General features: G+C 42.5%; 1 protein-coding gene across 2 annotated transcripts; it reads left to right on the top strand.

Moving 5' to 3' along the window:
• The first annotated feature begins 67 nt into the window (after positions 1-67).
• CNOT7 (CCR4-NOT transcription complex subunit 7) lies at positions 68-23,675 on the top strand. 2 transcript variants are annotated; one of them, XM_075258792.1, is made up of 7 exons: positions 68-191; positions 9,785-9,998; positions 13,479-13,672; positions 13,909-14,070; positions 17,095-17,239; positions 20,815-20,925; positions 22,271-23,675. In XM_075258792.1, the coding sequence occupies exons 2-7, from the start codon at positions 9,882-9,884 to the stop codon at positions 22,397-22,399; spliced, it is 858 nt and encodes a 285-aa protein (XP_075114893.1). In that variant the 5' UTR covers positions 68-191; positions 9,785-9,881; the 3' UTR covers positions 22,400-23,675. The 2 variants fall into 2 exon arrangements, with proteins under 2 accessions (XP_075114893.1, XP_075114892.1); XM_075258791.1 differs by having other exon boundaries at positions 68-209.
• Positions 23,676-26,356: the final 2,681 nt, after the last annotated feature.

Here is a 26,356-nt window from a genome sequence, read left to right as displayed (position 1 = left end):
ATCACAAGGCCTGGACTTGGCCCTCCCTGGGTGACGGGTGACGTCATCGCTGGGCGCCCCGGCGGAGGAGTAGGAGGCCACCAGTCGTGAAGGCTCGTCGCTCTGATGACGTGTTCGGTCTAGGAGAATCCTTGTGACCTCATAGAGAGCGGCCGTGACGCGGAGCCGAAGCGGGGGAGACATATTTGTTGGTGAGCAGACAGTAGGAGGTAAGGGGTGAGTCGTGCATCCCTTCACCATGTGTGTGTGCGGTCACACTTGTCATCACCCTCACGTGTGGCAGCGGCCGTGCTCTGGAGCTGGTGCTGTCATTGTCCATAATGCTAGAATAGTTATGTCCTGGCTGTAGTACTGTAGTGTACAGGGGTGCTCAGGTGAATGAGGGCTGCCTTACATGGACTGCTACTATAGTGCACCAGAGACACCATTCATTTACATGCTGATGGTTTCTATGGCAGATATGTGCAGTATGTATGGATACAAGGTGCATCATTATGTGCTGTGCTTCCTCCACACATAACACCCAGTGTGGGGTGTCTGCATACACAGAGAATGGCATTGTGCCCACAAAATCTGAATTTGGCTCAGTCTGACATCCTGCTGCAATGGCACCCCTCCTAAAAATAAAATATAAAATAAGTATGTTAATAACTTACAGTATGTGTACCCCACTCACCCTGCACAGACAAACCTTCATGCCACTACATAGGCGACAAGTTATGGCTATTAATATGGTCACATAAAAGCTGTAGTTTCATTATCGTGCAGAAAAAACTTTACTAATTTGTTGTTGTGGTAATTGTACGGACTCATAGAATAAAGATAATTATTAATGTAAGAGACAGTGGCGGACTTGTGGGTTGTTTTTCAGTCACAACTTCTAGAGAAAATTAATGTTTATTAATTAATGTTTATGTTCCCAAAATGAGATAATTGAAAACTACTACTTATACACACATATTGACAAAGAAAAATAATTGTATTATGTATTCCTCCTGTGTAGAGCAGATAAGGGATCACTGAGGGTCTTACCATTGCTACCTTCACCATAGATGGGAGACCCTATGTTTGGGATTACCATTACATTCACTTGTGACACTGATGGATATGGCCACGTTCAGCTGTATCTGATAGAAGTGTATGGAGTTGTTTGTGTGTGCACAACACTGCTGCATTCATACAGGAGACCCCCATTCCCTTTAAAGGGGCTCTGTCAGCAAAATTATGCTGATCGAGCCCCACATATGTGTGAATAGCCTTTAAAAAGGCCATTCAGGCATTGCTAATGTCATATTAAACTACCCCCCCCCCCCCCCCCCCCCGGTTTTATAATAATACCCCAAAACAGAATATGGTAATCATACCGTATTGTGCACGCTGGGCGGGCATGCACGGTCCGACGTCATCTTTAGCCACGCCTACATCTTCTTTCTTCTTGCAGCAATGTCCTCGGGTCCCGTCTTCCTCGTCTTCTTTTTCCGGCGTCATTGCTTGTAATCCCGCGCTGGCGCAGTAGCAGGGGAACTGAGCATACTGAGTACGCTCAGTATGGCGGCTTACCATCAAAACCGACCGGGTGCTCCAGGCCTGTGGCTGCGCTTCGTTACTGTGTTCAAAATTATGCCTCTGATGAGCTAAAGTAATAGCAGAAATGCGTCAGACAAATCTCTCTAGTGGCAAATTGTTTGCTAATCATTCAGTGTGTATGGGAGCGTATGGTCATATTGCCGCGACTCTGCATCATTAGTCAGTAAAACACCCCAGGTAGCCAGTCCCGGTTTAACCCTTTGTGTGAAGTGAATGAGTGGCTATAGTGAAGGTACTTTTGGGGATACCTCCGTTATTCTCAAAACGGGGGTTACCCTTTAATGCATGAGTAAGGGTGCATGCACACTGAGTAACGCCGGGCGTGTATGAGAGCCGTACACGCCGGCATTACAGCAGACTGCCGAACACTTCCCATTCACTTCAATGGGAGCGCTCGTAACAGCGGCGTTTACGAGCGCTCCCATTGAAGTGAATGGGAAGTGTTCGGCAGCCCTGCTGTAACGCCGGCGTGTACGGCTCTCATACACGCCCGGCGTTACTCAGTGTGCATGCACCCTAACAGTGCTGAGCTGAGACCATTCACTAGACATATTTCTTGGGAGAGATCCGGCTTCTAGTAATTACTGGGGAGTGGAGAGGTGTTGCATGGGCTGTATTATCCAACATGTGCTACTCCTTCTACAGTTCTGTTACCCTATTATGATTTGAAGGTTCTTTGGGGTGAGAGGACTGATGTGTGGGAATGCGGTTCTATGCTAATGTGGTTGTACCAGAATTAGCCAGTATACCACCCACGCCTACATATTTTATACACACCAAGTCTTGAAGTGTTAATTTTTGAACGTTTAGGGTCTACACCTTTTTTTGTTGTTTACTATCACTTTTAAGGTTACTCATTAAAAGTTACATTTTAAGTGTACACAAATCCCTGGTTCTAATATTTATTGGTTTTTTTTGCACCACAATGTTTCCATGCATTGGTCTTATGTTTCTGATGGCTTTAAGGCTAGGGTTACATGGTAAGTTTGGCCACAAACAAAGATCACCGGGTCGCCTCCTTTACTAATGTTAGTGTATGGAGTTGTATTACAACCTCTAAGGGTGCATTCACACTACGGAACGTCAGCGTGTATCACAGCCGTACACGCCGGCGTTACAGCAGGGCTGCCGGACACTTCCCATTCATTTCTATGGGAGCCGGCATGCGAGCGCTCCCCATAGAAATGAATGGACTGCTTTTTTCCATTCATTTCTATGGGGAGCGCTCGCATGCCGGCTCCCATAGAAATGAATGGGAAGTGTCCGGCAGCCCTGCTGTAACGCCGGCGTGTACGGCTGTGATACACGCTGGCGTTCCGTAGTGTGAATGCACCCTAACATTGCTTGAATTTTTTGCAACAAGAAGTTGCAGCACCTGCAAGGTCACAGTGTGTCATAGTAATAACATGTCCAATGTCCCCGGAGGCCAGGTGATGTTGTTTTCTTGTTTAGCAGGTTTTCTGATTGTTGGAATACCCCTTTATAATTGACATGTCATCTTTTGGTGACCTCTTTCTTTTACAGAGGTAACCTGTGTTTCCAACTTTTTCCCTAATATAAACCTACTAGTTATGGAATTGTTCCTTAATAAGAAGCAGCAGGGCAATGAAAAGATATTGGAAAAGACGGACAAATATACCTGAGGTTTTGTCCTCATGCAGCTGCCGTTATATTGGAACACAGCCATACAAACAGTTGTGAAAGAATGGGGTGGTCTAAAGGGCTCACTGAATTCCATTATGGTACTGTATTAGGAGGCCAGCACCGCAACAAGTTGGGTTGTAAAATGTATTCCCTCCTACATATATTTACTATGATTGATATTGCTGAAAATGTAGGTACTACAGCAACTCTGCTATCGAGAGCAAGTAAAGCTTTGCCAAAGTAATAAGTTAGTGTGTTTACATATTTCTGGAAACAACATTGCAGAAATGATGTGTTAAAGGCCAAATATCACTAGGTTCATGTTACCCTGATAGACTCCTTTCTTCCCTAGGCTCTCTGATATACTATGAGACTCTTGGCATTTCAGAGAAAACATAGCTGTAAAACAAGCCATGGGGAGTGTGCACTGGGTGACTCTCCTCAGTCTTTTCCTCTCTTAGCTCAGCTTGATTGATAGATCTCTCCATATACACATATTAGGATACATAATGCTCAGCGCCATAGAGCAGAGGGTCGGCAACCTTCAGCACTCCAGATGTTGTGAAACTACAACTTCCAATATGCTCTACTGACTTACATAGGAGTTCCAACAACAGCCGAGCATGTATACATGCTGGGAGTTGTATTTCTACAACAACTGGAGTGCCGAAGGTTGTCTACCCCTGCCATAGAGTATCAGTGAAGTGGCAGGGCGTATATTTCACTGCTGCTCCAAACTTCTCCTAGCTGTGGTCTTGCCCCATTTCTGTGTTCTAGCCATCTATGTGGTCACGCCACTGTTTAACATTCTACACCTGTGTATTAGATAGATAATAGCTATTTCAAATTGGATTACCCCTTTAAATGAGCAGTATTTAAAAAAAAAAAAACTGCAACACCAGTCACAGCAAATTGTCAAATGTGTTTCTGTGTCATGGCCAAGAAGTACTACCCACCATGAACCTGTGTGTAGTGGAATGTTACTGCATAATTTACTCACGGCCTTACTGACAAGTTATATGCTTCCCTCCGAAGCACTGAACGCCTCAATGTACATCTGATACACACTTTGAAGAAATGTATTAAGAATGGCTTTTCTTGTGCCTGTTTCGGCACCAGATACCACTGCCTCTTAATAATTCTAGAAACGCTTTTGTGCACCAGTGATACGATTCACACCAGTTAGTGACTGGTATGGATTTCTGGTGGGAGTTTCAGTACATTTGTTAGCCTGAGGCATCTCTGCCGAGTTTAATAAAATGTAGTGAGTAAAGTACGGAAGGGTCAAAGTGGTTCATCTCTGGTGCCCCTTTTTTGAGTGAAAGACAAACCACTTTGATTTTTCTGTGCTCCATCTGCTACTTTTTACTAAAGTGGGCAGAGATATCTCAGGTCAGCAAGTTTAGTTTATTCCTGAATGAAATGGCACCACAGCTACTGGAGTAGAGGCAATAGTAAATTCTAAGCAGTCTCTCCTGTATGAACAGGTCAGACTCTTAATGCAGGTTTATGGGAGTCAGACTGAGGGAATTTGACCTGCATTTTATACATTGGGGCAGAGGTATTGTTCAAAATGCAAATAGTGCAATTAGCCTGAAAATACACCAGATTTATCACAGTGACTGATGCTGGATGATGAATCTGGTGTATAGTGAAAACATAGATTGAAAATACATCAGATTTATCACAGTGACTGATGCTGGATGATGAATCCAGTGTATAGTGCAAACATAGACTGAAAATATACCAGATTTATCACAGGGACTGATGCTGGATGATGAATCCAGTGTATAGTGAAAACATAGACTGAAAATACATCAGATTTATCACAGTGACTGATTCTGGATGATGATTCCGGTGTATCTTTACGCTGTCTAGTCTACACTTATACCATCTTTTAATTGGCTTACTTTAAATCAGAATTTAAGGACAGAGTCTTGTCACTCTGCGGTGCATTTATCTCTTGTCCCCTTTTCCTGAGGATCCACACCTACATGTCTAGCAAGTTGGAGAGTTTTACCCAAGATACATGCACCTTATTGAGCCAGAGATGCGTCATGTTTATACCAGTTTGTAGGTGTAACCACAATAGCCACTTTCTGCTCCTTGGGGTAGGGCTTAAGAAGTGACACTGTGCTTCAAAGGTCTTTTTTTCTGTTATAAACATAGGTGGGGTGAACATAGACTAGAGAGTCTAAAGATATGATGGATTTACACATGTGGACAAAATTGTTGGTAGCCCTCGTTTAATGAAAGAAAACCCCACAATGGTCACAGAAATAACTTGAAACTGACAAAAGTAATAATAAAGAAAAATTGTTGACAAGCCACAAAGATTCTTGGAGAATGTCCTATGGACAAATGAGACAAAAATCTAACTTCTTGGCAAGGCCCATCAGCTCTATGTACAGACGGAAAAGCATATCTTGAAAATAACATTTACCTACTGTGACACATGGATGAGGCTCTGTTATGTTCTGGGGCTGCTTTGCTGTATCTGGCACAGGGTGTCTTGAATCTGTGCAGGGTACAATGAAATCTCAAGACTATCAAGGGATTCTAGAGAGAAATGTGCTGCCCAGTGTCAGAAAGCTTGGTCTCAGTCGCAGGTCATGGGTCTTACAACAGGACAATGACCCAAAACACACAGCTAAAAACACCCAAGAATGGCTAAGAGGAAAACATTGGACTATTCTGAAGTGGTCTTCTATGGGCCCTGATCTAAATCCTATTGAGCATCTTTGGAAGGAGCTGAAACATGCCGTCTGGAAAAGGCGCCCTTCAAACCTGAGACAACTGGAGCGGTTTGCTCATGAGGAGGGGCCAAAATACCTGCTGAGAGGGGCAGAAGTCTCATTGACAGTTACAGGAATCGTGTGATTGCAGCGATTGCCTCAAAAGGTTGTGCAACAAAATATTAAAGGGGTATTCCCATGTACATAATTATTTTTAAATTTGCAGAGTCTGTTATCTTGATCGGTTACCATGGATACGACCATGAATGCTGGAACTTTCTAAGGTCAGAAAATCAGCCACGATTTCCTTATTGTGGCCACGATATCTTCTGATACCTGTAGTGTCCTCTGTCTGATAACCCAGATACAATAAGGACATCATGGCTGGGTTCCTGACAAGTCCCAGACCATAGAAAGTTTCTGCATTATTGGTCGTATCCGTTGGCAACTGATCAAGACAACAGACTGTCACTACTAAGATAGTTAGAGGAAATCTATAAAACTCTGCAGAATTTTTAATTGCTTATATTTGCAAAAATGTTTCACTTTTAATTATCTACAAATATAGATATGATTATGTACATGGGAATACCCCTTTAAGTTACGGCAACCATTATTTCTGTCCAGGCCTGTTTCGTGAGTTTTATTTTATTTTTTTTAAAATCCAGTGAAGCGAAAAGCAATGTCTGACTTTCATTTGTTCATTTTCATAGAATTTTTATTCATTCTTACTTTTGTCAGATTCAAGTTATTTCTGTGACCCTTGTGGATTTTCTTTCATTAAACAAGGGGTGCCAAAATGTTGTCCACGTACCATTTACTGTTATATAAAAAAAAAAGTATTTGAGGAGTCTTCAGTAGTTGATACATTTTATAATGGCTAACTAAAAACGATGACATATTGCGAGCTTTCGGGTACAAAGCTTTACGGTGCAAAGACATTTTTCCTTATACATTTAGTGTTAGACGCTTTGATCTGGGGCAGTGTTAGACTGTCTAGTCTGGGTCTGCGCTGTCTTACTTTTAGACAGTCAGTAAATGTGCCCCATTGTATGCATCAGAGGAGTAGAGATCCTTTATGGTTGACCATGGATTCTTCCGATGGTGATGACTCAATGTCAGGCGTTTCTGAAGCTACGCCACCTAGGAGAGAGTCGGGGAAAGTGAATGTAAAGTAAAGTAGTCCTATAGTAATGGCTGTGATGTAGTAACTTCTAGTAGTGTCCTCTGTCTCTCATAGCCTGTATTATATTTATATAATACACGTCCTTATCCTGCCCAGTGTTGTGGACTATCTTATGGAACTGGTGACTTCTTGCCACACATGTAGTATCCAGCCATCACATCTTTGAGCTCCCTTATATTATGTGTGTCCTCACTGCTAACTGTCAGGGCGTACTGGATGTCCCTTAGGACATGATAAAGCCACTTAGCAGGATGTACACCAGGCTCGTGGGCTGTAGTATGAGGAATCTATACTAATAAAAGGGACATCTGGTTGTACTGACCAGCTCTTATACAAGGACTTCCAGAGAGACTCATAGTTATATCATATGCTAAATCGCATGTGAATAGGCTCCTAGCTTAGTCGTACCTGTACTTGGTATTTGCAGAGATATGTGGATTTGAGAACTTTGTTCCATCGATTTGAACTTTGCCAGATATTTTTGAGGTTGCTGTGCGGGAGTATTTCTAGATTGATATAGCACCTCCGTCATTTTTGAGGCACTTCTCTGGCACAAAATAATAAAATTCTGTAGTCCTACAGATTGCACTATTGTAAATGATATAATTCTCATTATTAAAATTCCCTTCCATACATCAATAGCAAATTAATTTATACAATTCTAAATATAGGGCTATTAAAGCATATGAATGTTTTTTCCTGCTATGATGTTCATTGCAATACTTTATATAATAATACTTGGGGCATTTTGAGAGGCAGCAATGCCTAAATGACATGTCCCCTATATTCTGCTAGTTAGCAGGATCGCACTGATGCCAAATTTACAGTTTTCATGTTTTAGTACATTGATATATTGTGATTTCACCAATAACTTTTATAGTTATTAGTTTATAGTTTTTTTTTTCCACCACTTCAGCATTCACGTTATGAGCTAAATAGTATTATTATTAGAAACTTTTACTATTCTGTTCAGCCGCACCTCACAGCTAAACCTACGAACATGAACGTACAATCATTAGATTACTTATACCGTAGACTGCAGTAATATTGATTATATTACAGCCCTTGCTATGACGGACCTAAGATCTTACCATTGGGTGAGTCTGGGTAATTATGACCTTAATCAAAATCACAATTAGTGGAACATTTCCCCTCGATTATGACTAATAAACAATTATTTTAGGCCACTCCCCCTATTTAGTGGCCACTGAATTTTGCTTGTGGTTATGCTAGGTTCATGCTAGTGTTCAGGTTTCATTACTTTGGATCCACTTGGGACCCGAAAGACAGAAACCCTGTCCATTTAAAAGCGGTCACATGTGGCGATCCGTGGACCCTATAGATCAGGAGTAGGGAACCTTCGGCTCTCCAGCTGCTGTGAAACTACAACTCCCAGCATGCTCCATTCACTTCCATGGGAGCTCCAAGAAAAGCAGAGCAAGTATGCATGCTGGGAGTTGTAGTTTTGCAACAGCTGGAGTGCCGTACGTTCCCTACCCCTGCTATAGATTATATGGTTTGGTTGCTTGGATTGCCACGATTTTATAAGGAAACCTGTGGAGAGAAGCCCACCTTTCAGGACTTTACTCTCTGCCTGTTTTATGTGGATTCAGCAGTGGAGCGCTTGAATGCTAGTGCCAATGGCAATGTGAGGCAGGATGGCATGGATGCAAAATAATTTGGCATCTGAGAAGTTAATTGCGTGCAGTCACAGATGGGTGCCATGTTTAAATAAAGTTCTTTTTTTTTATTTATTTTTTTTTATGTAGATTGTGAGCCCCACATAGAACTCACAATGTACATTTTTCCCTATCAGTATGTCTTTGGAATATGGGATGGAAATCCATGCAAACACGGGGAGAACATACAAACTCCTTGCAGATGTTTTTTTGCCCTTGGTGGGATTTGAACACCAAGACTCCAGCGCTGCAAGGCTGCAGTGCTAACCACTGAGCCACCGTGTGGCCCCATAATGTTTAAATAAAGTTCTGGCACCCGCCATACATGTGTGTCTGATGTTGGAAATGCACAAAATTGCCTTTATAGGTGACTATGATGTCTGTAGAGACCTTATAGCGTCCTCTGCATAAGTCCACTACTGTAAAGAATCTCTCCTAACCTGTCCTACCTGCTCACTACTGACCTGTCTAATTCCCTGTTGATCTCCAAACTCCTGGACGCCTGGTCTATTCTTCTGTCTTCTTGACCTCTAAAAGTCTCCAGTGATTTTCTAACAGCTAAATCTAATGGTAACCATGCTTATTCATTTAATGCATCTGAGGCCCCCCGATCCCCATTCTGTGCCCCCCTTACTAGTCTCAGCCCTCACCCTTTATCTGTAGAGACCAGCTGGTGACTCTCGTGCAGCCTTATCTGTGTTATCCATGGTATACGTACTTTTACCCTTTACCTCTTGTGTCATGTCTTCTTCCTCATACTTTGTAAACTCTTGTCACGGGGCTCTCATTCCTATTGTGTGAATTGCTAGTTTATCAGTGTATAATACGAGATTATTCATAAAGTGCTGTATAAATATAACTTATTTTTTAAAGACGATTCAGTGACACTTCCTCCTCTCACTTCTGATTATTTCATTCACCCCTATAACACTAAACTCGTTCTCATTTCTCAGCTTCGTGGAAGTAGCGCAGCCCTCCACCTATGAAACTTTTCAGCGGCCACGTGCAACATTTTGATGCCTGCCTCTGAGCCCCTCCCCCGTCACCACTATGCCTGCCGCAACAGTGGACCACAGCCAGCGGATCTGCGAAGTCTGGGCCTGCAACCTGGATGAACAGATGAAGAGAATCCGTCAAGTTATACGCAAGTATAGTTATGTTGCAATGGTATGTTTAGGGGTTGTGTATTCCTAAAGCGATTGCTCTAATCTTGCTGATGTGCAGATATCTATTGAAGCATTTCTTGAGATGGGGAGTTTACAAACTCTACATGTATTCTTTGATGAAATTCATGTGTAATATACTACCCATTGATTTCAATGAGAATCCAGGTAGATTTCACGTCTTCAGCCAGATTACATGTGGATTTTATGCATTGAACCATAGAGCCAAATTCCTCAGGGTTCCCTTGAATTTTATGTTTTTCCTCTTTGTGAAATACTGTTATATATCTTTTTTTGGTTTAAAACATCATCCTAGGTTAGACAGCAGCCCAGTAAATGAGTGCATGATATATCTTCCAGTATAAAAGGGATTAAAACTACATCTTCTACCGTTTTCTAGGCGTATTTTAGTCAAGTAGGAGTGCGAAATGTGCTGTAATGCGAATAATTAATATGTAAGTATAGGAAGTTAACAAGATTTTCACAACCAGCACACTGACCCATTTAAATTTCTGGCCCCATATGCATGCCCATGATTTATCACCGGCCTGTGTATGCCCAGGGCAAAACTCAGGACACATCCTATTCCTGCCTGTTTCGCAGCCTAGGTTCGCCAGATGAAGTGAATGGGTCCATGGAGGCACATGGATTTAATCCATATGCATATCGTGCCATTTGACCTTGGACTGACCACATACACACGATCATGTGCATGTAACCCAAGAGTGAATTTTTTTTTTGTAGTTTTTTTTATCTTTACAGCCGAAACATGTTAAATAATTTCGCCTATAAAATTAAACTGCACCAAAAGTACCGTATATACTCGAGTATAAGCTGACCCGAATCTAAGCCAAGGCCCCTAATTTTAGCACAAAAAAACTGGGAAAACTTATTGACTCGAGTATAAGCTATGGGGGGGGGGGAGAAATCCACCATTGCAGATAAAAAGTCTGGTTGTGTGCATTGCAGCTTAGTAACTCCATGGGGATCATAGTAATAGCAGTTAACCCCATCATATCCCTCACATTAACCCCCTGTGTGCCTCACATAAGAGTTACTGATATGTGGCACATAAGGAGGTAATAATTAGGTATCTTCATAATTAAGGTCCTTCATTAGTACCTTCATGTGCCTCACATAAGAGTTACTGATATGTGGGACATATGGAGGTAATAATTAGTTATCTTCATTATTAAGGTCCTTCATTAGTACCCCCATATGTCTCACATATTAGTAACCCTTATATGGGGCACACAGGGGTTAATATGAGGGACATGATGGGGTTAACTGTTATTAATGTGAGGCACATGGAGTTACTGAAACTAAATTAATAACCCCAAATGCCTGACAGTAATAGGCAGAGTAACTAAAGGAAGGTCCCTGTGTGTGTCACGTTACTGTAGCTTCCTCTCCTCCATACAACAGACATCTTCCATAAGACACAATGAATCCTGGCCACTCATCTGCAGGGTAGATGCTAAATCCTAGTGGGCTAAAGGACCTCTGATGACGTCATGACCATGTGATCGGACTCTGGTGTGGGCGGAGCTACTAGGATTTAGATTCAACCTTATCTGCAGATGTTACATACCAGTGGCTACAGGACCTTTGATGACATCACAGTCACGTGACCTCATGAGAAACCAATCACAGAGCAGTAGCACTAAAGGACCTCCCCTTTCCAGGTCCTTCCAGTTTTCTGTGCTCTGTGGACCCTGACTCAAGTATAAGCCGAGGAGAGCTTTATCAGCATGAAAAATGTGCTGAAAAAGTCGGCTTATACTTGAGTATATACGGTATGTATTTCTGACAGTCATAGGTTGTGTGCTGCCACATGTGGGCAAAGTCCTTTCTAACGTGGTGAAATGTCCACAGTTTCGTTCACATGACTACACACAGTTTAGGCTAGGTTCACATCAGTGTTAGGTGGAAACCTGAAAATGGTGTAAATCATAGACTAGACCTATGCCTTCTGGTAGAGGACAGGCAGAGAGATGTGTATACACACATTATAACCTTCCCGTGAATTGAATTGTGCAGACAGTATTGCAGTTATTTTAATTGTATGAATTAGCCCAAACGTTTCAAAACATTCCTACGAAACTAACCCTACTTTATGCTGTAGTGTATCACTCTAGAGTCTGAGCTGTTGACAGAACATTACTAGACTGTATACAGCTGTATCCACTTCTGCGAGGAAAGTAGTCCATCGGATATGTCATATGAATGTTATAATAACTTTTGTAAGGTGACTGCTTCCTCTGGGCTGTATGGGTAGGCTGGTTCCATCGTTTTCACACATCTGATATAAGCTTTTTTTTTTTCTTTTGATGATAGTTACATTTTGGGTAAAACAAATCCTTTTAACTTGCATATTACAAAGGCAGATATGACAGACAATTGTAATATACTTTTCTCACAGGACTCACAGCACAGGGAGCGTTGTGGAGTAGGGGAGCCGTGCAGGCACTCCTCCTCAGAAACCAGTGTCAGTTGTTCACAGGAAGCCAGTTTACATATCAGTATGTTTTTGGAATATGGGAGGAAACCCACGGAAACATGCGGAGAACATACAAAATCCACACAGTTGTTGCCCTTGCCTGGATTTGAACCCAGTACCTCAGCTCTGCAAGGCAACAGTGCTAACCAATGAGGCACCATGTACTGCCCTATATTTATCCTGTACAAGATTTAGGCAGCCCTGACAGTCTAAAATTTAGACTCTAAATGCTCCAGATTTATTGCTGATGGGTGCTATATCTGGTGCATCTTCATACTGTCTAGTCTAACTTTATATTTTAAAGAGGTTCTCAGGGAATAATAAAGCTTGCTAGTACATTCCCTGCAATGGATAATCTTTATTACTAATATAAGCTGGTTCCCCGGAGCCCTGATAGTTCTCTTTGTGGAGGCCAGAAGTCTCAGTTCTCTGCCACCCTGCTGCTGCTCTGACCCTGTTACATGACTGACTCTGCTCTATTCAGTGGACCTGTGTCCAGAATAGAGCAGAGTCAGTCACATTAGACCTAGTCGGAGCAGCTGCCATGGAGGTAGCACTCAAACAATTCCGGCATCTCACTTTGTTCTGCAGAGGGGACATGCTTATATATTGGTGTCTGTGCAAAAAAACCCCCAAAAAACGTTTCCCTGCAGAGAGGTTACATACAGATATCGGCGGATTGCTTTAAAAACCCATTCTTTTAAAACTGGCGGGTGGACATGGGCGCAAGTGTGAACGCCCCCTATTGAAGCTTATCCAATACAGGGAATGAACTGATAAGCTTTATTTCTCTTCAGGAAACCCCATTACTGCCATTCAGAAACCTATACCTAAGTTGTAAGTCCTTTTCAGAGATAAAGTGTCTAAAAGACACAGACAATGTTGGATATTTTGGGAATTTCTTCCTTAAATGTGAATGCACACCAAAGAAAAAAACCTTGGCAGTGAAATATTCTTGTGCTTGTGTTATTTATTTTTTTTCAGGACACAGAATTTCCGGGGGTAGTTGCGAGACCAATAGGAGAGTTCAGGAGCAATGCTGACTATCAGTACCAGCTATTACGTTGTAATGTGGACTTACTGAAGATAATTCAGCTTGGCTTGACATTTATGAATGAACAAGGAGAATACCCACCAGGAACCTCCACCTGGCAATTCAACTTTAAGTTTAATCTAACGTAAGTCGCCGACAGAGTGCATGAAAAAGTGACTGCCCGACGGCCCCTAGAGGGAGCTAGAACTAGGCAATAAAATCCTGAAGCAATGATTGATGTTACTTTGTGTAGTCAAGGAGTTGTCCAGGAGATGCTTGTCTTACCGGCGTACCCCACAGCTCCTGCCTAATCCCACTCAACACACAGATTTCATGTCACATGCAGAGGACATTTAATAAGCCTGCTTACGGTTTTCCTAGGGAAGACATGTATGCACAAGACTCCATAGAGCTGCTCACGTCATCTGGGATCCAATTTAAGAAACACGAAGAGGAGGGGATTGAAACTCACTATTTTGCAGAGTTGTTTATGACCTCCGGAGTGGTGCTTTGTGAAGGGGTGAAGTGGCTTTCTTTCCACAGGTCAGTGATTTCCATGTTCGTCTATAGAAGACTTTTAGCTATTTATTGTAATTGAATTTAGCTGGATTTGTTGCCCCTTGTTCTGGAGCCTCAGTCATAGACCCATAGAAGTCCATGTTATTGCTCAGCTGCTACATGAAAGTAACACATGTCCTCCTGTAACACTCTATACCAGGGGTGCTCACACTTTTTCATCGTGAGAGCTACTTTGTTAGCTGACCAAGACAAAAGATCTACTAGGGCGGGGCCGGGGCGGGCCTGTGGGCAGGGCCGAGGCGGGCTTATGGGCGGGACCGGGTAGGCTTATGGCCGGGATGGGGTGTTTGTGGGTGGGGCGGGTATGTGGGCGGGGCCGAACGGATCGTGACAGCAGGAGACGGCGTTCTGTGGCCGCCTAGGGATCCCTGGTGTCTGTTCACAGTGCAGGCTGAGAGTTATCTCTGGACACTGACAGGCTGGGGCTGCGGCAGCCCCTCCTGCCAGTGTCAGGAGATGACTCTCAGCCTGCACTGTGAGCTAGCAGACACCGGGGATCCCTGCATCCCGCGATCGACCCATACGTCCTTTGCGATCTACCAGTAGATCGCGATCGACGTATTGGGTACCCCTGCCCTATACTTTACACGATTATTAGCAATTCTATCCGACAGAAGTGTCAGTCCAGGACAGTGCTAAGAATCTGACCATGTCTTACAGGTTCCCAACCACGTGACTTACCATGCCACATTGTGACCATCCTGGTTATATACCCATAGTGGCCACAGGGTGACTTTAGACGACCCATTGTACTGCATTGTACTCACTGTATGTGGATAAGCCGCTGACAATGTGTTTATGTTGATTTTGGATGTTCTTTTTATATAACTTGTAAGGTGCTGAATGTAGGTTAGAGTCCCATACATCCGATTTACTAAAACAAATACCGCTGATAGCAGGTAAATGTTCCCTTTATTGTATGGATAGAGGAGATTCCTTGAAGGATTGCTGTGTTTTATTCCCTTCCATAACATTCCTTCCGTGAGTCATTTAATGTACTGTAGATCTTTGAGCAGTGACATAACGGGGTCTTGTATAGATGAGCTGTCAGCATTTTGGGAATTGTCACTGTCACTGTACGTCATGTGTCGCTCCCTTATGACAAGCAACAGAGTTAATAAGTGAGAATGTGTACTGTGTCTAAGAAAAGGTAATGGATGGCTGGAAATCACAGCGTAAGCCTTTAATCCATAGCAGCCGTACTTGTCTCATGTAACCTTCACTTTCTCTTCCCCATGACATTACACTTGTCCTTTGATCTTAGCAGCTTCATTTCTCCACGTGCTTTACAGCCTTCTTATTAGGAGCCTTGGTTTCATTCTTCAGGGCTGAGCTGGATCATCTGTAGGATTACAAAACCAAAAGTCTACAATGTCTTTGGTAACACGTGCCCATTCACACCACATGACTGCAGAAAATAGTGCTAGGTGGCAGCTTATTGAGAAAATGCCATGTATCCAGAATCTGTCCCTGTGGGGACATATCCAGCTAAGTCAGCCGCATAGATACTTCACTGTTGCTTCTGCCTTAGGGAACATCAGCATAAGTTTTGTATTGACCAGCAGCAACTCTCACACCGATATATAAGACACGATAGTACCTGTCCTCATGCTAGTCTATACAGGTAAAACATTCATCATAAAATAGCAAAATTCACCAAAACTATAAATCGTTGAGATCCGCTGTTCAAATAATTTTATTTATTTATTTTTTTTAAACTCCAGTTATAAAATATTTCATAAAAACCTTGTAATATATCTTCGTAATTGGATCTATTTGGGACATTAAATCACCCAAAAATCCTTATGGACCAGTGGTTTATTGTCACAACTAGCCTATGCCTAATCCTGTCAATGCCTGCAATTTAAAAACTAAAAAAAATCTGTATAATTACCTAGCTCTGTACTCCTGGCACCTACACAGTGGCTCAGTGAAGCCCAAGAAGTATACCTCAGCGGCAGTGCGCATGTGGTGTATTTCCATGGCTTCAGTGAGCAACTGCACTCATTGCACTCCTGTCTATCGAAGTATAAAGGTTTAGTTTTTTTTCATAGTGGCCACTGACCACAGGAGTTGGCTGTTCACTAAAGGACCTAAATGTACTTTAGTGCCCTAAATAGACACCATGAATAAGGAGGGTTTTTTTTTTTGTTGCTACCGTATCTTGTAAGATGATGATCTATCACTGTATAGAATGAGGCAATAAATCATTAGTCTCCTCCTCCCCTTTCCTTCTCCATAGACTTCTGTGTGTCAGATTTGCAATCTTCACCAGTCAGGAAAGTTATATTAAATTGGTTGGGCCGAGTTGTCCGCAGCCTGCCCATATTTGTAAAAAGTGGAAAGCAGGGCACAGAACCAACAATGTATCTCAATGTTTGATGCAGAAAAAAAAGATTTGTGTGTGTTTATAGCCATCTATGTAAGAAAATTGGTGCATATGGGTTAGTAAATTCTTTCTGTGGCTGTGAATCAGACTGAGCTGCTGCATTGCTTACAGACCCTACACAATGTAGGGACTGCTGGACTATTGCATTTGGTTTGCTGTAGATTCCTCCCACATTTTGCACCTGTAGATTGGGTGGTTCACAACAGGTCTATCCCATTTTTAAAGCCATAACCATGTGTATTGGACTGTGTTTTGCAAATCTGAACTTCCAGTTACGATATTAGTCTGTAGGAAGACCAGGGGAACTACAGACTACTGATCCCAGTAGTCTGTAGTTCCCCTGTAGTTCCCCTATGTAGCTATAGCTGATTGAGATAGAGATATATATATATATATATATATATATATATATATATATATATATATATAATTTTTAACACATAAAGGGATCCTGTTTGGCAAGAACATCTTCATATGTTCTTATTTGTGTCCCTAGTACAATCCCTGTCTGTATAAACTAGAGATATAGTATAATTTGGGATAGTCTTCTGTTATGTATAACAATCTTTTTAGTAATGTATTTTCTTATTTTATTGCAGTGGGTATGACTTTGGCTATCTAATAAAAATACTGACTAATTCTAACCTGCCTGAGGTTGAGCTAGACTTCTTTGAAATTCTTCGTCTATTTTTTCCTGTGATCTATGATGTCAAATATCTCATGAAAAGCTGCAAAAATTTAAAGGTATGTATAGATGGCGGTATATTTATTTATCATATTGCCCATTATTACACTCTTGCTCTGGTCAGTGTACCCAGGTCATCCCAGGATTGTGCCCCACCAAATATTCTGGACATCCATTGCTGACCTGGTTCATAAAGTAGACGATTGTACAACATAAGCATGGCTACTATTACAGTTTACTATTACAGAATGACTGCACTTTCTGCATCCACTTTGAGTGGATGGAGTAGGAGCCATCTTTTCCGAGGCATTCTTGGCATTGCTTATTTTGGAGTAAAAACCGTGAAGTATTGAGAAAAAATAATCAAACACGAACTGGGCTGCATGTATGTTGTATTGGGAGCAAATGGAATGTGTACGGGCAGCTTTAGAACAGGACAAGCTGTTTTCAATGAGCATTTATGGCATCAGCATGCATCTATCTGGTGTGTATTTAGTTAACATTGCACAGTAACGTATGAAAGCCAGAATACCCCATCATGTTTGCCAGCCAAAGTGCTCCATTGTGTACAGAGACAGCTTTGTAAAAACCACTAAACATACAGGACGGTAGTAGTTATGGCTGCTTGTGCTGGGAGCGTAGCTGGAAGGCCCTGGCAGAGTAGACGCTGCACAGACTTATTCCTCTGTCTACACTTTTGTCTTTGCCTGCTCATTGACGTGTCAGATTTTTCAGAAATCTCTAGGTCGAGCAGGCTGTATACCTTAGGTAGCTGTCTGGCTGACAGCTATTCCTTTCCACTCCTTGTACACTTTTCTGCTTGTGTTGGCCAAGCATGCATGTATTCTTAGCTGGGAGTGGGGAATAAGTTGGCGCCAGACCCCTCTGATAACAGTTTATTTTCCCTCAGAACAATGAATCAGGCGTATTGAAATCTAATATATTCCTATGGCGGGATACCTCAATGGACTTTAGTTCATCTGCTGGTCCCACTAAAATCAACAGGTTTAGTCATACATATCTATTGGGCAGTGACGTAACTAGGAATGTCGGGGCCCCGTGGCGAACTTCTGGCATGCACCAGCATCCCCCCCCCCCCCCGCATTCTTGTGCACTCTATTATGCCCCATAGTGGTCCCTAGACACAGTATTGTGCCCCATAGTGGCTCCTGCACACAGTGTTATGCCCCATAGTGACCTCTGCACATCCTATTATGCTCCATAGTGGCCCCTGAACATACTATTATGCTCCATAGTGGTCCCTGCACACAGTATTATGCCCCATAGTGGTCCCCCCCAACCCCCCCGGAGTATAATATTAGTGTTTGTGGGGCCTGCGGCATCACTTACCGATCTCAGCTCCTGCAAGGATTGGTAAGTAAATAGGGCCCATTACTGGCTGGAGTAACTCCAGCCGGTAACTGCCTATTAAGAAATAAAATACAGCGGTAGCGGCTGTCGCCAGGCCCCTAATGTTCGGGGCCCTGTGGCAGCTGTTACTGCTGCTACCCCGGTAGTTACGCCCCTGCTAATGGGGCAGGTTTATGAAGGCTGGCATTATTCATCCCGGAGATGGTGAAAGGTGCTCTTCATAAATGAGGCGCTCCCTTTGCCGAGCTGTATGCCTCTAGGAAAATGTATGCCAACTTATTGTTCCTGACATACATTTTCCCCATCATTTACTCCAGGTTTCTGGGGTAAGTGATGATAAATCTGGCTTGGCCAGACAATTCGATGCAGATTTTTTTAAAAAAGTCACAATTTTTTGCACAAAAGCATAATAAATCTTTTTTTTTTTTTTTTTAAATGTAGATTGTGAGCCCCACATAGAGCTCACAATGTACATTTTTCCCTATCAGTATGTCTTTTTTGGAATATGGGATGGAAATCCATGCAAACACGGGGAGAACATACAAACTCCTTGCAGATGGTTTTATGCCCTTGGCGGGATTTGAACACCAGGACTCCAGAGCTGCAAGGCTGCAGTGCTAACCACTGAGCCACCGTGTGGCCCCTACAAAAGCATAATAAATCTGGGCCAGTGTGTATGATCAGCTGTAAGAGAACCTGTCACCATGAAAATACATTCTAATCTGCAGGCCGCATGTTATAGAGCAGCCGGAGCTGAGCAGATTGAGTATAGTTTTGTGGGAAAAGATGTAGTATATCCATTGAAATCTCTGCTCTTTGTGTTTAGGAGTAAATGAGTCCAGTGGGTGGTCCTAACAGTAATTGCTGTATGCCTCATCTAAGATGGTGGATTGTCAATCACTGTTAGTACCGCCCACTGGACACCTAAGCTTTGAAAGGACAGAGACATAAATAAATGACAGGTCATGCTGAATCTTTCCTGACAAGAATTGCAATCAGTCTGCACAACTCCTGCTCTGTAACATGATGCCTTTAGGTTGGAATACATTTTCAAGGTGACAGGTTTCCCTTTAAGATGTGACTGTTTAGTGCGCAGATAACATTGACAAGGGTAATAATGCCTCTTTTTTAGTGTATTCATATATTGTTATGAGGAATAACAGGAGCAAACACAATGCTGAGTTTTAAAAATATGCTTCTCCTTCCATTTGCCTTATTCGGATATGGAAATCTGTGTATGTATGTTGTCCTGAATATAAAGGAGGTCCCTCATCTTATTGTTGTGGTGCTCTCATCTTGTTGTCAATGTATTTTCTTCACGTTTTTCCTTTTTCTCAGTAACCTAACCTACACCAGGTTTTATAAGCCCTGCTATGATCTCCTGTACACCTACTGAGTTCACATTTATACATGAATATTAATAACCTTTTTCCTGTAAGTACTAGAATGGGCCTGACACCAGTATATTCCCACCCAGACTATTCTTCTAAGTGGGATTACATGTATCCAAGTGTGCTGGGCCACATATGAGATTAAAATAGACTGTAAAAACCTCTCCTCATATCAGGCCATTCCTCTTTGCTGAATATTCTACTATATCTGTCTTCAGGCCGACTGCAGGAAACATGAATCACATTGCACATATATGTGAAAGGGGGAGTGTGCAGGAGATAATAGAAGAAAGACGGGTTTAGCCTGATGCTGGAGCTACATAGGAACTTTTTATCCCATCCAAAATACTTTATGCAGTATATCAGTATAGGTGGGTTCTTCTCTTTATTGTCCTGCACAGTCCTGGGGCTGTTTCTGAGTAAGAGAGACCGATGCTTTTCTATGTATAGTGTACAGTATATGGCAGGTAGACTTCACCCACCCACCAGCTCAGAGAGAACTGCATACTGGTGGGGAAAAGTGCTAAACTGCAGAAAAAGTGTTACTTCTCATGTACTAAAAGACAATCCTTTATCCTGAAAAGAGACACGAGACAGGCACACTATAAAGAAAGAACCTGAGTAAAATGCTGAGCTGTGTATCTGTCTTGCTCGGGGGATCTGTAGTCCCCACCCTAGAGGTTCCTCAATAGGATTAGCTCATACCTGACCTTCAGTTCTTGTACAGTGACAGATGGACAACTACATACAGCCAGGGGGCCACAGGGTATTCGCTACCTGAAGGGCCTATTACTACTTAAGAGATTATTAGTGACCGTCTGGGGTTACCAGCGGAATTACAGATGTGGTGACATCACTGTCTGTCTTATCAGGGTGGATTGCAAGAAGTGGCAGAACAGCTGGAGCTGGAACGGATAGGACCTCAGCATCAGGCTGGCTCGGACTCCTTACTGACAGGAATGGCATTCTTCAAGATGAGAGAGGTATCAGCTGCTAGTAACTGAATATCTGCATTGAGGTTCTGGTTCTTTTTTATAGAGCTTTATATTATATAGTAGTATATACGGTTTATGCGACCTTACAAGGTCTGGTATGAATGTAGGACCTAAGGAGGCTTTGCTAGTTTATTATTTCCATGGATATAATTGTGATGCACTGTAGAATAAGATTTATCACTGGACTCTGTAGTAGAAACATCATAAGGGGAGTCTATCAGCAGGAAACTCATAATAAAATTCACTGTACCTTGTAGGATCCTTATAGACTCTCCAAATCTGCCTTTATTCACCATTGCAACTTCTTGACTGAGAAAAATAGCTGTTACATTCCTGTGTTAAAAAGTGCTTTTTGGGTATTGCTTCTATTCCTGGGCTTCCCCCTGCAAATTACACCCCTCCCCTAACTGCTGCCTAGCTCCTCCCCCAACCCTCATCCTCCTCATTACACCGGGCAGACGTAGTACTGAACGTAGCATGCATGCCCCATGACATCAGGTGGTAAACTAAGACAGGCAGGGATCGCCAAGCAGTGCGGTGACTAAGGAAACTTTTTTTATTTTTTTATATTTTAGTCATTCCCAGTCTTCAGAGAAATTTCTTATCCTTGACCACCGCTAAATACTTCTGTGTCCATGTAGAGAACTGTGTAAGCCTATTAATATGCCTTGGTACGAATGCTGGCATGCCATGGCATACACCCTTTTGATGAATTCAGCATTGCCTACAAATGGCACCGGGTCAGACCTATAGTCTTTTTTTTTTTTTTTTTACTAAGAAAATATTCAGTAATAATGGAGAGGCATTTGTCACCGTCGTCCTCCCTCTGTTGTCAAATGTCATGTTTTATCATACTGTACAGATATTGAAGGCAGATGTGCCGGCCTGTGTGTATCTATGGATGAATTGTCAGATGATTCTGCCATGTGCCAGCTGAAACCTTGAATAAAGGTGCCTGGACACTTTCAATAGCATTTCTTTGGGTGAGAGCTATTGTAGATGTATAGGCACCTTTAATCATACACCATACACATTCACACTCAGTTTGGCTGATTGTGTACGGTTTCTCCAGACAATATTGAGTAATCCACCACCAGTCGCCTCTGTTGATGACTTATAAGATTCACCATGCCCTATTCTTCATTTCCACAACATTATCTGTCAGGGGAGATAACAGAAGGCCCCAACACACACAAGGGAGTCATCCTATGCTCCCAAAATTCAGATGACATTTCTCTTATATCAATAGGATTCTGTGGACTTAATGGACATGCATGTTGTACCTTCTTCTACATGGCCATCATCTAACAATCTGTTAACATTTTCCTTCCAGATGTTCTTTGAAGACCACATAGACGATGCCAAGTATTGTGGCCATTTATATGGCCTGGGGTCTGGATCTTCCTACGTTCAAAACGGCACTGGGAATGCTTATGAAGAGGAAGCCAACAAGCAGTCATGACCTGAAAAGCAGAACTAATTTTTTTTTTTTTTTATTGCCAAGCTGAGTCACTTTCTACATGTTTTATCTCTGCTCAGATTTCTTTCTATCAACCCGCCCATGTCTCAGAAACATTTTCTGTCTTACTCTACCAATATGGATCCACTTGGCCTTCAGATTGTTGTCTCACTTTTATGTTTGCCTTATCTACAGTAGAGCTCCATCTACACAGTGCACTATTCCAATCTTTCTCCAGTAGGATTTTTTTTTTTATTAATTCCTCTTCCAATTGACAAACAACATAGCACTTTTGTGTATGGCACTGAGTTCAGGTGACATATTTAATGCATCTTTACCCCTCCTTTATAAGCCTTAAAGAGCAACTCCATAAACTATTGGGGTCTACACCATGGCGGGGGACTGTAGGCTCTAAAGCGTGAAGATCTCCTTTGAGGAAGACGGCTAGATCTGAAGGTGCTGGCTGCCTCCAGCCCTTGGTGCACTCTAGCCATAAGAAGCACTCGACTTTTATCCCCAAATCCATGTTTACTTACATAGATCACTCTTTTTTATTTTTATGAAACAATATTTATTAGGTGCTTGAGTTTTGGATATTGACAAAGAATTCTTAGTAAGACAAAGCTTCATGCAAAAAAATTAAGAAAATCCCGTCCAACAGCTCAACCAGTCTGATAGGGATCTCCGATGCAGAGGATTAGGCACTGGAAAATACAATCTGGTTTTGTATTTTGCGACAGAAATGTAATTATTTGTTGTAACAACAAAAGTAAAAGGTTTTAGCTTTGGCATTTGACGTTCTCAGCATATTCCAGCTGTGGATGGACGGCATCATGATGGGGAAGAAGAGGACACCTTAGACCTTAGGTAGCATGGTGCTGCCATCACTAAGGTTGTGGACAATACTGCAGCTCTTGTTGGTGCTGTCTTATCTTTTGCAATATACTTTTTCTATTGTCACCATCGTTCTACAATACTATTTTGTTAGCCATCCCGTTGATGAATTGCATAGACATAGGATTTTTTTTTTCTCTCCAGGGGTTTGATGGTAAATTCCTATTTCCCTACAAATGGATTGTGTGTGCTTTTATCTACACACTATTGACCTGTGTAAAATACAGTGAAATGTCAGTCAGGACTCTCTACCTTTATACTTTGTAATATCTTGAGGTTTTTTTCTTTTCGGAGTTACAGTGTTGTAACCGTGTGATCCTTTTTAACGCAGAAAATACAAAGTGTTTGAAAACAAAGGATATTTGTTTTTAGAGCTTTTGTAATAAAGGCTGAAAAGGTTCTGGTTTTCGGAGTGTTCTTTTAATCTGTGAGTAGTCATATGGCAAAGGGTAAGTGTCTTCTCAAACTGTAAGGTCATGTTGTCGCCGGTAGGATCTACCATATTTGTACTGTATATGAAACATAACCAGTGCCTATTGGTGATATTAGTATGCTAAGTGATCATGAAATACACTTACAGGGACAGATCACAAGGGAATTGATCACTGGAACCTCAGCGATCAGGAAAACAGGAGCCCAAAAGCCCCCGATTCCTCCCTATGAATGAGGCACTAGTGCAGCTTTTTCCTCTATGTGAATATACTCTTAACCCTTTTCTCACCGAGGACGTCAGCTCTATGTCCTCCCAGGGTGGTAACACAGTAGCGGAGGATGTAGCTACTACGTCCTCCCTACTAATGCCAGTATCTTTGGACTGCATGAAGATATCTTGATGCTTTAAAATGCATTTTAAAGAGGAGAATGATACCAAGAACTTGATGATAGAATTTATACTTTTGGAGCAATTCACTGTTGAAAACGCTATTTGGCATTGAGATCCAACAGCAGATCTCAATTCCCTACAGCGTTTTAACAGTGAATTGCTCCAAAACTATAAGCTCTTTCACCAAGATCTTGGTATCATTTTTAAGATGAGATTCTCCTCTTTAAAATACATTTTAAAGCATCAAGATATCTTCATGCAGTCCAAAGATATAAGGCTCTAAAGTGTCCCACCCCCTCCTGTCTAAGCAAGCAATTTCCGAAATGTAAAAGGAAGAGGAGGGTGGAGGAGGGCTCCTGTAGCGTGCACAGAGACAAAGAAGCAATCTGATCTTTGTACACAACCTGTATGTGACCCCAGGAAGGGGGAGAACGTGATTCAGTCCCTATTTCCCCCCTCCTGTCAATCAGAGGGCATACTATACTTTTGCTCTGATTGTCACATACAGGTATAATATAATTCCCCCTGAGCTTTACTAGTGGGGTATTCTTATGTTATACCCTCTAAACATAACCAGGAAATGTATTGGCGCTGTGACCCAGATGTTTACCTTTGTCCAGCTCGCAGCGCCAAAAAAAGGTCTCACCAAACACTTACACAGCATATACACAAAGTCATGAATAAAGTTTACATTTCACGCAATCCCTGTCCATGCCTGAGCTTTCTACAGTAAAATATGTCTCTAGTGATGTCCGTTACATGCTAAAATAATAGTAATAACGATTATCACTAGAGATGAGCGTATAGATTGCTAAAAATTTTATAGGGGAATGGAAAATAACATTTTTATGTAAAGTCCTATTTAATTTGCATGCAAAAAATGGGTTGACACATTTGAGATTTTGGCGTTTCTGTAACACCCGCCCCTGTAAATATATACACGTGTGGTATGTATGAACTCCTCACATCTTGCAGTTTTTTTGGAAAGTACATTTTATTTGCAGAAAGGGGATTGCTTGAGCCGCACTTTAGTGGCTAATTTGAATTTTTGTGCAATTTTTTGCTTGCAATCTGTTTGCCGCAACGTTGTATGAAGGTGGTTGTATATATGAACTATTAAATTGTGTTTTTATATATGGTATGCTGTGCAATATCAAAAAAGTTAGAGCCGGAAACGCTGCAACACTGGTGTGGGAAGACGTCATCAGGCTGTGCTGAAGCTCATCAGCTTGGGGGACAGACAGTACACTGCCTCCGAGGTGAGGGAATCCATCCTGGATGATATGGCAATGTGTTTTTCCCCGCTGCCGATGTTGGCAGACTTATGCGAGATCTCTCCGTGTCTTTGAGGAGTCCACCAAGAGGGTCAGCTGTGACGACGCACTCGTGAGTATAACAATCCCGCTCCTGTGTGTGATGCAAGAATCCCTCCTCACCATCAGGGATAACGCATTGTACGCTGAGGAGTCGGGCATAGGAGCAGACCCATCCCAGCAGGATAGTCAGTGCACACTCCTGTCCGCTTCACAGCGTATATTGATGGAGGAAGAGGAAAAAGACAAAGTGGCAGATGATCTCATTGTCACACAGGAGGGTAGCGGCACCCCCTGGCCAAACTACCGCCACTGAGGGGCCTAGTGTCACCAGGAGGGACAAGTATAGGCGCATGTTGCGGGAATACCTGGCTGACCCCAGCCCTGTCCTCTCCGATCCCTCTGCGCCCTACACTTATTGGGTCTCCAAGTTGGATTTGTGGCTGGAACTTGCGCTATACACCTTGGAGTTCCTTTCCTGCCCTGACGCCAGCGTGCTATCGGAAAGTGTCTTCAGCGCAGCCAGTGGCATCATCATGGATAAGCACAGCCAGCTGTCAGCTGACAATGCTGACTTTCATCAAAATGAACAGCCAATGGATAGACCCATCATTTACATGTCAGTTACATGACAAATTTAGTGCAGTTTGCACACTTTGCAAGTCTAAACTGAGTAGGGGCTCTTAAAAGAGCAACCTTACCACCTCTTGCGTGTGCTGTCATTTGGAAGGCAAGCCCTGGGCTCAGTGGGAAGAGCAATCGTCGCCTGGCGTTGCCGACACTGCCTCTTCCACTGTTTACAGTGCTGGTGCTGCAGTCCAGACCACCAGCCTGGACACCTACACATCTGTCTCTGACACTTTGGGCAGTTCACCCCCATCCACCCTTTTTACCTGCACCATGATGCGCCTCTTCCCAGCCACTCCCCAT

Source organism: Leptodactylus fuscus, chromosome 1, assembly GCF_031893055.1.
Source record: "Leptodactylus fuscus isolate aLepFus1 chromosome 1, aLepFus1.hap2, whole genome shotgun sequence".
NCBI classification, from domain to species: domain Eukaryota; kingdom Metazoa; phylum Chordata; class Amphibia; order Anura; family Leptodactylidae; genus Leptodactylus; species Leptodactylus fuscus.
The sequence above is the reverse complement of the archived record's forward strand: the minus strand, read 5'-3'. Positions and strand labels throughout refer to the sequence as shown.

Bases quoted from the DNA above. Each gene is read 5' to 3' on its own strand.
- CNOT7 (XM_075258792.1), top strand. From the start codon at position 9,882: ATGCCTGCCGCAACAGTGGACCACAGCCAGCGGATCTGCGAAGTCTGG. The intron at 14,071-17,094 runs GTCAGTGATTTC...ATTTTATTGCAG, and splicing joins AAGTGGCTTTCTTTCCACAG to TGGGTATGACTTTGGCTATC. The intron at 17,240-20,814 runs GTATGTATAGAT...CTGTCTTATCAG, and splicing joins AAAGCTGCAAAAATTTAAAG to GGTGGATTGCAAGAAGTGGC.